General features: G+C 32.0%; 1 protein-coding gene across 1 annotated transcript; it reads left to right on the plus strand.

Annotated features, from left to right (window-relative positions):
- The first annotated feature begins 12,608 nt into the window (after positions 1-12,608).
- Positions 12,609-13,467, plus strand: LOC132604955 (uncharacterized). Its single transcript, XM_060318303.1, has one exon. It carries the CDS (start codon positions 12,700-12,702, stop codon positions 13,189-13,191), a length of 492 nt encoding a protein of 163 aa, XP_060174286.1. The 5' UTR covers positions 12,609-12,699; the 3' UTR covers positions 13,192-13,467.
- The last annotated feature ends 2,516 nt before the right edge of the window (positions 13,468-15,983 follow it).

Consider the following 15,983-nt stretch of genomic DNA (forward strand, 5'->3'; position numbering starts at 1 on the left):
TGTTGTGGGTTCGAACCCCAGCTCAGTAAAGAAAAAAATTCGCAATGCAGATGTTTTGATTCGCAAGACAGCAAATTCTGCCTTAAGACCAATTAATGCAGAATTTTGAAGGCGAAACTCTACCTTGCGAATCCAAACTTTACCTTGCGATTTTTTTTTAAAAATGTTTAACTAAAAGGAAATTTGAATCCAAAACCAATATATTTTTAGTGAAAGTCAAAAATTAAAGACCGCCAATTTGAGAGGCAAAAATTAAAGACCACCCCAGCGAAGGCAATCCTGCAGATTGCCCTGATGCAATTACTTCCTATCATGGTCATCAGAACAAAGTACTAAAGTTGGACTATAACACTATAGTAACCAGTATGGAACTTAAATGTCGCGTAGAGTAATCAAAGACCAAAGTAATAGTTGAAAACTAAGTTTACAAAAACGACCTTTAACATACCTTTTTATGTGCTACAGGTGGTTAGGCTAACAACCCTCGCTAAAACCCATTACCCGAGCTTTAAAAAGAATTAAAAATTAATTTTTTTTTTTAACAACGCACTGAAGAAAGGGTAAAGTATGTATATATACATATTAAGGAGAAATATTTACGAAATATGGCGATAGTTTTCTATTTACAAACATAACATTACAAATCTGATACAAAACATACTTTTTTTTAAAAACATTATTTTAAAATATTTTTAATTTTTTAATCTTTTTAATTTTTAAAATAAAAAAATTATTTTTTTCGCTCAAAAATTTATGTATGAAAGTTGTATGAAATGTGTATATCTCGCTCAAGGCTTAAACAGTTCGCTCAAAATTTAGTGCATGAAAACAGTATGAAATGTGTATATCTCGTTCAAGGCTTGAAAATTCCACTCGAAATTGTGTGTATGAAAACGGTATGAAATTTGTATCTCGCTCAAGGCTTAGAATTTCGATCACATTTTCGTGTATAAAGTTCATCTTAGATTTTTGTAAAATTAATACAATTATAACCACATTGTATACAACTTTGGTACAACATTCAAGACTTAAAATAATCGCTCAAATTTTTGTGTATGAAATGTGTATATATTGCTCAAGGCTTAAAAAGTTCGCTGAAATTTTGTATATGAAAAACATATGAAATGTGTCTATCTCGATCAAGGCTTAAACACTATGCTGAAAATTTTATGTATGAGAATGGTATGAAATGTGTATATCTCACTCAAGACTTAGAATTTCATTCACCTTTTTCGTATATAAAGTTCATATTAGATTATTAGAAAAATTAATACAACTACAACAACATTGTAACAACTTTCATATAATATTCAAGACTTAAAGTTTTCGCTCACAATTTTGTGTATGAAAACTATATTAAAATTTCGCGCACACATACACATTTCATACACAAAAATTTGAGGTAATTTTTTAATCCTTTGAACAAAAAAGAAAAAAAAATAAATTTAGAAAAAATATTTAAAATGTTTACGATATAATATTTTTAATTATATATGTTTTTAAAAAATATATTTTTTGAAAAAAATAAAAATATATGAAAATTCGTCATGCTTCGTAAAATATCGTAAAAAAAAAAATTATCTATATATTTTATAATAAAGAATCTTAAGTAGGTACTTTATGTCATTCCCCTCCCTTCAAAGAAATGTGCTCTGCAAGCCCAAAAGTTCCTAAAACATTGACAAATTTCTTAGTCATTATGTCTTACTTCATAAGTGTTTAGTTCCTCAAACACTTTTAAAAATGGTGAAAATACACACACTGCTATTTGAAAAAAGAATTCTTCAATGTGCAAAGAATTAAAATATGCTTCATTACAATTCTTTCCATTAAAATTTGGTTGATACAATGCAAAACCATCAAATTACCCGTAAGTTTTACACCGTTTTTTAGTTTAATTACCAGACTTATGTCTATTTCGGTAAGCGAAAAAAAATAACTTGTCCAAATAAAATCTAAAGTAAATACTTCTGAATTTTGGTTCCATCTTTCTTCGTTCATTAGAATTAGTTACTACTATAAAGATTTGGCCAGATTTAAATCATTCAAAGTACCATAATTATATTTGGTACTTGGGTGGTTGTACATCTCACCATTAAAGCATTAAAAAAGATATAAACGAGTAAGACACAAATAATTAATTAATAGAAGCTCTATAAATGGTTGTATTACCATAATCATATTTGGTGTAGTAGGAGGGCTATATGTACATCTCATCATTAGAGCATTAAAATAGATATAAACGAGTAAGACACAAATAAAAAATATGATTTAATTAATAGAAGCTCGATAAATGGTTGTATATATTACGGGTAAAATTTGAAAGAATAAGCTCATTGCAGGAGCTATGTATGGTCTGGCACTAATACTATATTACTAAGAGGTCCTTGGTTGCTTGGGACCAAATGTGTTACCTAAATCTATTTGAGGTGTCAACTTTACTATTTGAAAATCTGGAACAAAGCAACTGTAGCCAACAACTGTTGGGACCTAGCTCACAAGGTTGACAAACTATGGATTAAGTTGATTCACAACTTCTATATCAAAGGACAGTTTCTGGCTACTATGAAGATCCCTGAGAATGCTTGTTGAATGGTGAGGAAAATAATTGGTTCAAGAGACAAGATTGATAGTCTTCAACTGATAAACATTACTACGCGTAGCTGGATAAGAGCCCTTTATTTAAGGATCCTTGGCAATGTACTAAGAGTTGGATGGAAGAGTCTCATGTTCTACAGTTGTGCCGGACCAAAGGCTATGTTTACCACGTGACTTCAGATTCAAGGGAGGCTCTTGACTGTTGATAGATTAATTAAGTGGTATGGATGTTCACCCTAGATGTGTGATGTGTGATCAGGGGGCGGAGCTACAGTGTACCACGGGGGTTCGGCTGAAACCAGTAGCTTCCGCGTAAACCTGTATTTGTCTTAGAAAATCCAGTAAGTGTATATCAATATTCAAGTGCGAACCCATTTAAAAAGATAAGCTGATGGTGAGTGAAGGAAGAAAAGTCCTTCGCGTCAAAGAGCTGGGCCCGAACCTGGCTGTCAACATCCTTTTTCTTTTCTGCTTAGCACACATCATAAGTACACAACCTCATCATCAATAATCAATTTTTTCCCTTTACTACACGATTTTTCCATTTTTGCTATATATGCAGCTTTTAAAATAAATATATTATTCTTTAGAACATAAGAACGTACAGTAAATTTTTCAGTTCGTCGCTTTATTAAATATATTAAATAAAGGTACTTACTTGTACACATGCAATGTGCGAGCTGATGGGGATTTGAAGATTTTGCTACACAGCCTGCTGTTGCCGCCTGACAGGGTTTGATTTTTTTCCATTTCTGTTCTGTTTGAGTTGTAAATCGCTAGTAGTAGAATAGTTGGTCTGGAGGTTCGAAAGATAGTTACTGTATAGCGGACAGAGTTAGTCCAACTGCTTGTAATTCTGCCTTGCCAGTTAATAAAATCGTTAGTTACCAAAAAAAAAAAAAAAAAAAAAAAACTAACGTAAGTCTTTAATAAAGGAAACCAAAATACAATTTCTCTAGGTTCATCGAAGCATTAATTTTAAAATCTTTCCAGTTAAGTATATTCATTCAATTAAAATACTAAGCTTAAAAATCAAAATTAGAATATACATCATTATTTCTTCTTTGATATTCTCGTGCATGAGGTGTGACTGAAGATTCGAGTAAATCATATACAGTTGGAAGTAAAAGCATATTATGTTTCTACTTCTGATACTATTTATGCATATTGTCTACTCATTTTTTTATAATATTAATATTTTTTATACAATTTTAATATAATATTTATGTAAGTTATTTTTAAAATTTACTCAATGAAATAGGCCGTGTCCTAAACTAGGTTATCATAAATGCATGAATGTTAAAACGTTAATAGTTGAACGATAAAAATATTTTCAAAATGTTGATAGACTTTTATGTCCTCTGAAAACTAAAAATTTAATAGTTGAATGATAAAAATATTTTCAAAATGTTGATAGACTTTTATGTCTTCTGAAAACTAAAAATTTCTCTGAAAAAATATTTCAACATTGGATAAAACTGAAATATTTAAAACTTTGACTAATATTTAGGATATTAAAGTTAACTGAAATTCTATTAAAAAACTATGTTACGGAATATAATTGAAGAACTCTTGTTGTGATGAAAGTTGTTTTTACTAAAAAAGTGATAATTTGAATATGAATAGACAATTGAGTTCTCAACCAAAAACATTCTTTTCGGGATTCTGGATAAATTATTTAAACGATTTTATACTTAAATGCTTGCAGGAACGAATAAGGGTGTGTTTTTACCATGTTTAAAAGTGTTTGAGTAACTAAACACTTAGGGGTCGTTTGGTTCAAGGTATAAGGTGGGTTATGCCAACGCTAATTTTTATACCATGTTTGGTATAAGGTATAAAATAATTCCGGAATAAATTTATACCTTGTACCAAACGTGGTATAAAAATTAGCGCTAGGATTACCCACCTTATACCTTCTTAACCCACTTATACTGGGATAAATTAGTCCCGGGATTATAATTCCGGGACTATTTCGACTAGCAACCAAACGACCCCTTATGATATGACATAATGACTTAGGGCCCGTTTGGCCATAAATACCAAAAACTTTTTCACTTTTTTTGAAATTTTTGAAGTTGGAGTTGGAGTTGGAGTTGGAGTTAGAGTTGTGTTTGGTCATAGTTTTTGAAATTGTAGTTTTTGGTGAAATGTAGTGTAAAAAAGTGAAAATTTTTTGAAAAACAAGTTTTTCTTATTTTTAGTATTCCGGAATACAACTCTGGAAAAAAGTGAATAATTTTTATGGCTAAACGCTAAAAGTAAAAAAAGTGAAAAAAAATTTCGGTAAAAAGTGAATAATGTTTATGGCCAAATGCTAAAAGTAAAAAAAGTGAAAAAAAATTTCGGTAAAAAGTGAATAATTTTTATGGCCAAATGCCCACTTAGAGTCTTGTTGATGTTTTAGAAATTTTTGGGTTTGCATAGCGCATTTCTTTGATGCGTTATTGACAAAAAAAAAAATAAAGCTCGGTAACGGGTTTTAATGGGGGGTCGTTAGCCTAGGTAGCCTAGTCACCTATAACACATAAAGAAAAGTGCGTTAAAGGTAGTTTTTGTAAATTCAGTTTTCAGCCATTATTTTGATCATTTTGACTACTTTTCGCATCATTTAGATTCCGGACACCTATAGTAACACATTGATGTCTGCAATCCGAGAGTCAATATAACTGGAAGAATACTGTTAGATCTTAAGATTGAAGTGTCTGTAAGTGGTATATGATTTAAATAGCACCACTAAAAATGACTACGTAGTGTCATTTCTACAGTTTTACCATAGCCTTATAATATGTAAAATTAGTGCAGTAAGGGTGTGTTCCGTACAAAAAATATGTTCTCCTGGAAAATATTTTTTAGGAAACAAAGTGGCTTCTTACTTATTTTCTTCTGTTCGGTATGTAAGAGAAAATATTTTTCTAAAAACGTTTGTATATAATCTAGACAAATACTGTGTGAGATGGAGGTGGGGGTCGTGGAAATGCGGGCTATGGTTGTGGGGGTAAAAATTGTTGAAAAAATATTAGTTAATATCTCAAAAAGAATATTGATTGCACTCTTTGAATAGTCATTGATTGCCATTAATCCTAATTCAATTTCTAACGTTACTATGTGAATTAGTAACAACCCTTTTTGTTAATCATTACTATTGATTCGTCATTATTGCCATTCAAAGGCATTCATCTCATTATACCCGTTAGCCACAGCCATGACATATCGTCCCTTTAATTGATAGTAATCATCCTTTTAACCGTAGGTATAGTTGTGAAATTCCATTCCAAATAGAAGACTCGTTCACCTATATATACTTGTAGTATATATCCTTAAGGACAGTGTCTTAATTAACATGCTTCAACCTTTGACGAATTCACTACAGTATTCGTGATTGAGTATTTTCTGTAAGAGTTCCAACAAAATGAGGTCTGTTAGAGGGTGGAGAGGACGCGCAATGTATGATGCTACTTGTGGAACTAGTTTTTCCTACTTTCACCAAGGAATTCATTTTCCTCATTTTTAAGAAACTTGTTTTTCTACAAAAAAGTATTTTTTCAAAAATTTTGAACAACCGAACATGAAAAAATATAAAAAACATTTTCAAGAAATTGTTTTCTTCCATACCCAATACACCCTAATCGTCAAACTCTAACGGCAAGATAAAATATTGACAGAGAAACTAAAGTATTGGCAAGATTTGATAATGATTCAAGATCCAAACATAATGTGGACTAATTGGGGCCTTTTCTCGTTATGGGACAGTTGGATCTTTGGGCTTTTATGGTGGGCTTTCTCATGATTTCATCTTTAATTTTAGGGTCATTTGCACGATTGTCCCTCAAAGGCACTGCTCTTTAATTTTTGTCCCTCAAATTGATGGTCTTTAAGTTTAGTCTTTCGCCTAATACCCCGAGGTCCTGTGTTCAAATCCCGGCTCAATAAAAAAAAAGTAGAGTTTTGCCTTCAGGTATAAGTCAAAGGCAGAGTTTGAGGTAGCAAAACTCTGCCTGATCAGGGAGAGTTTGAGGCAAAACTCTACCTTGCGAATCCAAATTCTACCTTGCATTTTTTTTTTTAAAAAAAAAAATTGACTAAGTGGGAGTTCGAATCCGGAACCAAGGATTTTTAGCGAAGGACAAAAAATTAAAGATCAGTGCCTTTGAAGGACATTCCGCACAAAAAAATGTTAATTTTCTGGATCAGAGGTTCCTCCCAAGACACAAACTACTTCTCAAGGTCAATTGATAAGTCAATTACGGTACACTTAGCACGTAATATGGGCCACTTACACTTTTGTCCCTATTTTGTGCTGGTCTTTAATTTTTGTCCTTCGAATGGGCTGGTCTTTAAATTACGGGCAAACCGTGAGAGTTAAAAGTGAAAACTGACTATCTACTTGTTATGCATCTTATTGGAGAGGAGGACATCCAATCTCACTCTCTTAGGGCCATTATTAAAGACTGCAAGTTTTTGCTAGAAGCCAACACAGCTTCTCTTATACATATCTAGAGGGAGACGAATCACCGTGCATATTTTCTAGCAAATGAAAGTCATAAGCAACTAAAAATTTGATAATTTGGGATATTGAGATCAAAGAAATGGAGTTTGTCCTCCTTGTTGATTCAATACATGTAGCTTACGAACAACTTTTAAGTAGTTTAAAAAGGAAAAAAAAAAAGAACTCTTCCGTCAGTAGGATGAACTTATTGGTGGTTTAATTAGCTTTTACTTATCTTCAAATATCATCTCCCAGCTGCACTTTTCAGTTACACTAACTCTGATGATTTCTCATAATATTAACAAAATTTTCTATAAGTTCACAGATTTAATATTCTGAAAGATATAGAAAATGCACCGTTATTAAGCAATCCTTATTGTATTGTGAATGTAATGTCATAATGCAGGGCCTTGTGTTCTACTTATTTAATCGAAATGTTATGACTATAAGTCATATCTAATAAAGTAAAAGTCAACTTGTGTTCTAGATATTAAATGAAATTTAATAATTCTTGCTAAAAGTTTTTTTTTTTTTGTTTAACTCCTTCAGTTGTTAGGCAAAATTTAAGAGAGATTTGAATCACCATGTGAGCCATAAGGCCACACGTGATTTATCCTCAACATCGGATTCTATTTTTGAAGCACCATGCATCAACATTTAGATAATTAATAGGGGATGGGAATTTATTGATAGATGAATTTATATTTAAGGGCTCACCAATTTGGGCATAACATATTAGCTCATCCAAAAATTAACTGAGTCAATTAAGTAAAACTTAAGTGGGCTAGCCACTTTTTATACTAATATTTGTAGTTTGGTCGCCGTTTGAGATGTAATTGAAAATGATTACTTTTTATTATGAAAATAAAATTTGAATCGAAAATACCTTTTAGCTAAAATAGGAAGAAACTTCATTATAGTAATATGTTGGAATTAGAACCTTTTATAAGTAAACACATCATGTTGGAATTGTCCATTTCAAGTTTGTCCATTGTCCCTATATACCCTACCATCCTTAATTCCCAGCACCTAATTGACTCAAATTTACCATTATTTTCACCCATACACAACAACATATCAGATCGGTCATTCAAATTCCAACACATTATGTTGAGTTAATTTACTTTAAAACATTTCGAATTTCAGTATGTTGTGATGAAATCCCATGTCTATAGGAAATTTCAAACTCAAACATAGGGTGATGAAATATAGTTGTAAAAACTTCTAATGCTAACACGCGTTGCTAGAATCTTTTTCGTATTTTTTTTATAGGGGTATGTTTATTCAAAGATTTGTTTCTCATTAAAGATTAGCTAAATATTGATTAGTTTTTTGAGATGATGACTAATTTTATTTGCCCATTTCTCGAGTAGTCTGTGTAATCGAAATTGACTCATAAAAAGATTATCAACACATAGAAAAATACATATTTTGAATTTACTTGCTTAGATATAGTCATGATAAATAAAATAAAAAAGGTTTTTGCTTGTTGAAACACATAATAAAGAACATATAAATATATAAAATATAATTTTAAGTTGGACGAGTTCGAAATATTCAAATTTTGTCCAAATTAACACATCCAACCAGAATTTAGGCAGGTTATGACTTATAAGTTATGACTCAATCCCTTATTAATTTATCGTTTTAATCTATTCATATTAGTCAAATCCACCTATTTGACAGCCTTAGCTCGGATACACTACAGTCTGCAGGTTTTGTTCCGTAATCCGATACATCCAGAGTTAAATTTAAATCAATTATGCTGTGAAAATGTTTAATTATAAATTAAAGATCAGATCATTAAATGCATGTCTATACTTTCTTACATTATTATATCATCCACATAGGGTTGACAATGACCATATATGATGATTCATAGTTTCATTTTGGCTCACCTGAAAGCTATTACATATTTTTATTTAACTATCTGGTATTAGGAATTCACTTTCTAATATAGATTTGCGCATTGTAGGACTCATTTAAGACAAAAGACTCTTTTTTAAAAAAAAAATCATTCTTAGAGATCGAACTCAAGATTTAAAACTAATGAATATCTTTTTTTTAACCATTTCATATCTAAAATCCAAGAATCTAAAGGCTATGAGAATCACTAAGTAGTAACTTCAGATTCATTAATTATGATTTAACATTTGCCTAATGGCCTTGCTGTTGTTTATATAAATATGTTGGTATTATAAGATTATCAATCAATCAGATCATTTGACTAAATCCGGAGCCGAGCCGAGCGACGACGACGACGGCGCGAGGGGAGACCCTCTTCTTGATCCTTTAGCAACAAGGAGTGTTTGTACTTTGAAGTAGGAGAACTTTTCTTTCCACCACCTGTAAGAGACAAATGCTTATTTCATAAAGCAAGAGGGAATAACTCATTTTCCCTCCACTTCTTTTCCCTCTATTTCCCATTCAACCTATCAACTAGACCCAACACCAAGTACCTCTTATAGTATCAACTTTAGGTCCTTTGTTTTTCATTAATAATTGTCGACCAGTCTATTGCTGGCTGCATCTAGAGTTGCCTTCTACTGTTTATTTTTGTATTTTTCTTTTATTTAGGGTAGTTTCCGCCAATTCTTTATAATTATACTATTTTCAAGATTAAGGATCTACCCTCTGTTCAAGGGAATCAAAAACCTAGATGCTAAAATGAGATTAAGCAAAATGGTTAAGTCGTATCTTCCGTCGACCTTCAGATGCATCGATCTGTAGGTGTAATAATATTGGTAGTTGATAGTATTAAAGGGAATGGGAAAAAATCCAAAATCACATTGAAGGAAGTCATTCATAGAGAACTATTCACCGGTCGCAAAATAAGTGTTACTTTAGCTCTTTTCATGCCCATTAAGAAAAACAATATTACAAAGTATGGTTTAATGTTCGGGCTAAAATACATATATTTATCCATTGTTTGCCTCACATTTTAATACTTTTAATCATCTTTTGAGTATTAATTATTGTGGTTTGTGCTTAATATTATACTTTACTATATAGGAATAAAGCGGTGTAAAGATGAAGAGATTTAGAGCAAAATTAAATAAAATGCGGGAGAAAAAAGAAAAGAAGTGGAGCGGAGTGTTACACATTCACGTTGACGGCTTGTAATTGGACAATTAGTGTGGTAATGATTAGAGGTGAAGGTTTCTAATGGAATACCTAGCACCAAAATATTTGTCTACGTGGAAAGTTTTAGGAATGACAATGTGCACTATGAGTTTGTTTACGTGGAGCCAAGTGAAGAAAAAAAAAGCAATTAAATTGAACATGCAGCAAAGTGGCCGAGAAAGGAGAAGCACTGGAACCAGGCGGTGCGCGAGACTTATTTTCGGTTGTTTTCCTTCTCCGATTTGGATTTGGTTTTTTAAAGCCCAAGTCTTTTAGCACTCTATAAATATATATTCTATACGGTTTTTACATAAATTGGGATAACTTGAAACCCTTAGTTCAGAACTTTGGACCTAGAGAGAGTTTGAAGCTACCGTGGAGGTCGTAGTTACAGGGTTTTACCTTCACTTCTCTGTAGTACTTATTTTGACATTTTTATTCGGATGATTTGTTGTTTTTCCTCCATGTCTATGTGGAGCTAAACTCTTTAGTTGTAGGGTTTTGATGCTAGCATGAAAGTTGACATTTGATTATCGTTTATATCTATTGATTTTCCATCTTTGGGTTATTTATTTATTCTTGGTCTTAATTGTTTGATTATTTGACAAAATAGTTGAACACTATCTGTGGTGCGTGAATTGGACTTGAGAAAGGGAATTCACGTACGTAATAGGAATAAATATAGTTTGTTCGATATTATCGTTTTGCTACTGAGGATAGAGATATACCCTTTAGTCCTACTTGGTTGAATACGGAGAAATAAATGCGTTCTTGTTACCTCTGGCGACCATAGAGATATAGACGTTATAATAGCATCTACAGGCTTGTGAGTAGTTCGAGAGAATATCATAAAGTTACAATTAACCCATCAACTAGTAACCCATAAGTAGAACGATTTGAAGACTCAACTGGATTGTTAGTGGTCATAGCCCTAGATCTATTTCTTCTCCAATAAAAATCCGCTCTTTCTTGGTTGAAGTTCATTATCTGTTTTATTTTATTTTTAGTTAGTTAACAATTATATCTTGAGATTTTACTTCTTGTTTAGATAATTAGCATTAGGTTAATTTAGTTGACAGTTAACCATAAGTCCTTCTGGGTACGATATCTGAAATTAAAAATCCTATATTACTTGTACGACCGCGTATACTTGCGTGTGCGTTTGGGAGCAACATGGTTTACTAAGTTAACCTTCTTTTTTAGATGTTTTTTGAGTATCGAGCAATATTAAAGAAGACTAATTCTTTAATGTTAAAGGCATAGTTGAAACACCTGCCAACTTTGATCTTGAATTCCTAAAGTGACACTTAATTTGGAATAAGTATTTTAAGCCAAGGCGACACTTATTTTGAAACGGATAGAACGTATACAATATGGTGAAATCCACACTTATTTTGAAACGGATAGAACGTATACAATATGGTGAAATCCAATCTGATCTAGTAAAAGTTAAGGCAAAATAGAAGAAAAAGATCTACATAAGGGATACCAATATTAGTTAGAATATCTTATTTGTATGCTTACTTTATGTCCAATGTTCGTTAGGAATCTTTAGTCTCTCAGAGAGACTTATATGCAATAGAAAATGTATAGAATTTATGGTGCTAGAGAAACTACCTTTTCATAATATTAAAAATGGAATAAATTGAATGTAGCATATATAGCCTGACTCATCTTTGCTTGAGACTTGGAAAGCTCTCCAAAAACATACAAAAGCTTTAGGCATGTCATAACAAGGCCTTCAAATTTGGCCTCAACTGGCAAGTGTGCCCCCTAATTTTGGGTGTGCACAAGTAGACATCTCAACTCGTCTCTGCTTTATCAGTTGAACACTTCAACTTATAAAAATGATGATCTAGACACCTTCAAAATTTATATGTCACGCCAGCATTTATGTTTACTTGTTCAATTTTATACAAGTTGAGGTGCTTACTTGTGCACAACTTGCGAATTGAGATCAAATTTGATGATCTGTTTATGGATTATGCCTAAACTTTATATGTATCGAATTTATATACACGATAGTTATTCTTGGATTCAGTAGAGCGAGAATCCAATGCTTAGGAATGTGCCGGGGTGACTCTTTTAAGAAATTAATATCAAGTAAAGTAATAGTTGACTCTTCACACTTACCCCATCTTAACTTTCATTAAAAAATCTGGTCAATAAAATAATCAAAAACTATTGGCTTCTCCCTTCCTCCCCTCTGTTTAAACAGAGCATAATTAAAAAGAGGAAAGAAAATAAATAAGAGTGGGTCGGTCGTGGGCAGTGTGGTGGTATTTGAATATATTTTTTAATCTTGAGAAACTTTAACTATATATACACACACTTCATTTTTGTCCAAAAGCAACTTTTGTTTTCTCTAAGAAACTACAAAATACTTGCTCCTCAAATCACCTAAACCCCAAAGACCTTATCTCCTCTTTGATCTCCAAATCTTCTTTATTCCCATATATATAATCTTACAAAGTTTGAGACTAGGAAAAATGCAAAATCCCAAAACTACAATAGATCTTCCCAAAATCAAGCTAGTCAAAAAGAAATCAGATGAAAAGTTATATGAAGAGAAAGAGTCACATCCACAAAATGATCAATTTTTGCCTAGAAAATCACTCTCTTCAATGAAAAAGTCCAATAATATTGAAGTCTATTATGGGAATGCACCATTGGCTGTTCCATTTAAGTGGGAAACTCAACCAGGAACACCAAAAGTTAAGTTTCTTGAAACCCCACTTCCTCCTCTAACACCTCCACCATCATATCTTGAGAAAAAGAAGAAAAATGCCACAAAAAAGCAAACAAAGGGAAAATTCTTACAAAGGCTATTTTTCCTTCCTAAACTAACTATGAGAAAATGTCAGCTACAACCATCTCCTACTAGTTCTTCGTCATCGTCGTTGTCCTCGTCGTCATTTTCATCACCACCTAGGTGTTGGTCATATTCTGTTCCTGCATCTCCATGCAGAGTCAAAATCTAGTATCTAGAATAAGTGAATTCAGAATGTACGTGTCTTATTGTATTGTCAGAACTCAATTGAATTAATGAGTTCAGTTGAACGTACAGAATTCACCTAGATCCAAGACCAAGATTGTCATGATTTGACTCGAGGTTTGGAGGATGGTATGTTATCAAGTAATGACCAAGATTAGTTGCATGAAAACATGTGTTTGTATCATTTTTGGGATTAGAATATATGTGTAACTTTCGCAAAATTGTATGATTATGAAAGGAAATTAAGAAGTTGATTATGCAATTTGGTCGGTGATTGCATTTAATTAGCTGTGTTGATTGTATCAAAAGAGCAGAAATAGGCAATTTGTCCTTGTTTCAAAATGTTGGTTAGGAAAAAGTGTGAAAGCAAAAAACTTAGTGCTGAAGTGAAAAGAATTTAAATAGTTTGATAGGGTTAAGAAAAGGTTACAATATAAGTGTAAGTTACTCCCTCCGCCCCAGCATATTTGTCACATTTTGCTTTTTGAGAATCAATTTGACTAATTTTCGGAGCTAAATTAGGTTAGATTAATTCAAACTTTTAAAATTACAATTTAAATATTAAAGATTATATGAAAAATACTATAAATTGCAACTCTTTTCACATTAATATGGTGAAAAAATACATCTTAAAATATTGATCAAAGTTTATATCATTGACCCTTGAGAAATGAAACACGACAAGTATGTCGGAACGGAGGGAATAATAGGTTTTTGCATGTTATTAGTACTTATTACTCTTCATGTTACCATATCAAGATTGATATTGTCGTATTGAGTGTTACTTATTGTAGTAGATCAACTTAACTCGATACTAGTAAAAAGAGATTATGTTGTGCATAGAACATAAATTCAAAAGGTGAAAATATATCTTTGTTACTCGTTGTAAGTGTTCGATTTTAATTTGAGGCAACCAACAAGAGCTTTGGGACTTTATTTATGGCTTTAAGGGAGGTTTAGCCTAGCCCTAAGCCTTTTCGGAATAGAATGCTTCTTTAATAGAGCTTCAAGCAAGAAGGAGGAAGGCTCTCTTTTCGCCAATGGATCACTTAGACGGAAAATGCTTCGCGCTATCTTACATACGATGATTTAAATCACCAAAAAGGAATTTCAGTAGTGTCGTACGGTCAAAAGACAATGTCATTAAAGGACATAATATAGGATTGCTCACCTGCGTGATGACATTGAAGATTTCCGTGAGAGGGTGAATGTAATTCAGCTCGAACAAAATGAGAGGGAGAATTTCATTCGGCTCGTTTCTATTTTGATTTTAGAGCAAATAGTTTTCAGATTCTACACACGATTCAATAAGTATGGCGATCATGTGAAATACAACGAACCAAATTCCTCATGTGCTTTTTCCCTATAATAATTCAGCATCCTTTATGTAAAGTTTAATTTACTTTCTATGAATTCCGTCTCTGGTAAGACGAAAGCATCTTAGAAAGGTTTGACTTCTATTTCTTTTGTGACTGAGAATAGATATAAATCCCTATTTAGATATATAATGACTTCTCAATTGATTAATAGGTCATAATAATCAAACCCCTAAGTTCCGTTTTACTTCTTTTGGTGACCTAAATCCTTGATGAGACGAATCGTCGAACTTTTAAGCATTTTGTCTTGAGTTTGGATACAATTAATTAATGATACGTGATATTACTAAAAACTTAATTATAGCTAGTCTGGTGACAGTGAGGGAAGTTTTTCATACAATAAATGTGAGTTCGATATTTTATACGCTTTTTTACGTATGGATTGTTCATCTTCACTTGTTGATGTAGGTTGACTAACCGAAACACGTCAAATTATTTTGTGTTCATTGGTATATTTCTTTTTTATTGTTTGATTTATCGTCTTTTGAAATATACTTGATTAATTTATGCGCGACACATGATTATTTCAATCCTAACACCATTCTCGATCGTTCTCCTTTTCTCTTCTCCTCTCCTTTAAAAAAAAGGGACTGAGAATTGGGATCAGAATATAGATGGTGCATCTGATGTTGACTTAAATGAAGCATGTGTAAAGAAGAAATATATAGACGAGAAACGGAGAAAGCAGTGAGATTCTTCGGATTCTTCTATATTGTTTTTAAATAGGCATTTAAAAACAACCTATTTCTGTCTGTCAGTCACTGTCTAACTTGCTGTGTTTCATAAATTCTCATCACATGAAACAACATGCCCCAATGTGCACTCTATTATTGTCACGTCTCAAGTTTTCATGGTTCTCCGTTGCATGTTCTTTAATTAGAATTGATCAACAAAATTGAGTGAGTCAAATTCATAACTAAATCAATAGATTTGAAGTATTACATTACACTCATAGTTAACTACTTTATGAAAATGAGTGCGGATCTAGTATCAAATATCAATACTCATGCTATTTTTGAAAAAGATAAGAGTCTGAATATAAGGTTGTCTTTCTAAGTTTATTACTATTGACGTGTTTGTTAAACACCTAAAGTGTTTATGAGCCAAAAATCAATCAAAAACACAAGTTAGTCGGTCACTCCTGACTTATGACTTTTCAGCTTATAAACACTTTTAGTTTGACCAAATCTTTTACTATTTTATCTCTAATATGATTTCTAATTTCTAAAACACTCTTCCCAAAATAGAATCCCTAACTCCATCATTCCATTTTATCATTTGTTATTCTCCTTATATAGATACATTAGAATGACTCATATGTCCTTAAATTATTTGAAAAATTAGTTTATAAAATCAGTTTGACCACCAAAAATTGTTTTTCGCTACTTAATGCTTAGCAACT

This window comes from Lycium barbarum, chromosome 8 (assembly GCF_019175385.1).
Source record: "Lycium barbarum isolate Lr01 chromosome 8, ASM1917538v2, whole genome shotgun sequence".
Lineage (NCBI taxonomy): Eukaryota > Viridiplantae > Streptophyta > Magnoliopsida > Solanales > Solanaceae > Lycium > Lycium barbarum.

Excerpts from the sequence above, each read along its gene's own strand:
- LOC132604955 (XM_060318303.1), top strand. The coding sequence starts at position 12,700 with ATGCAAAATCCCAAAACTACAATAGATCTTCCCAAAATCAAGCTAGTC.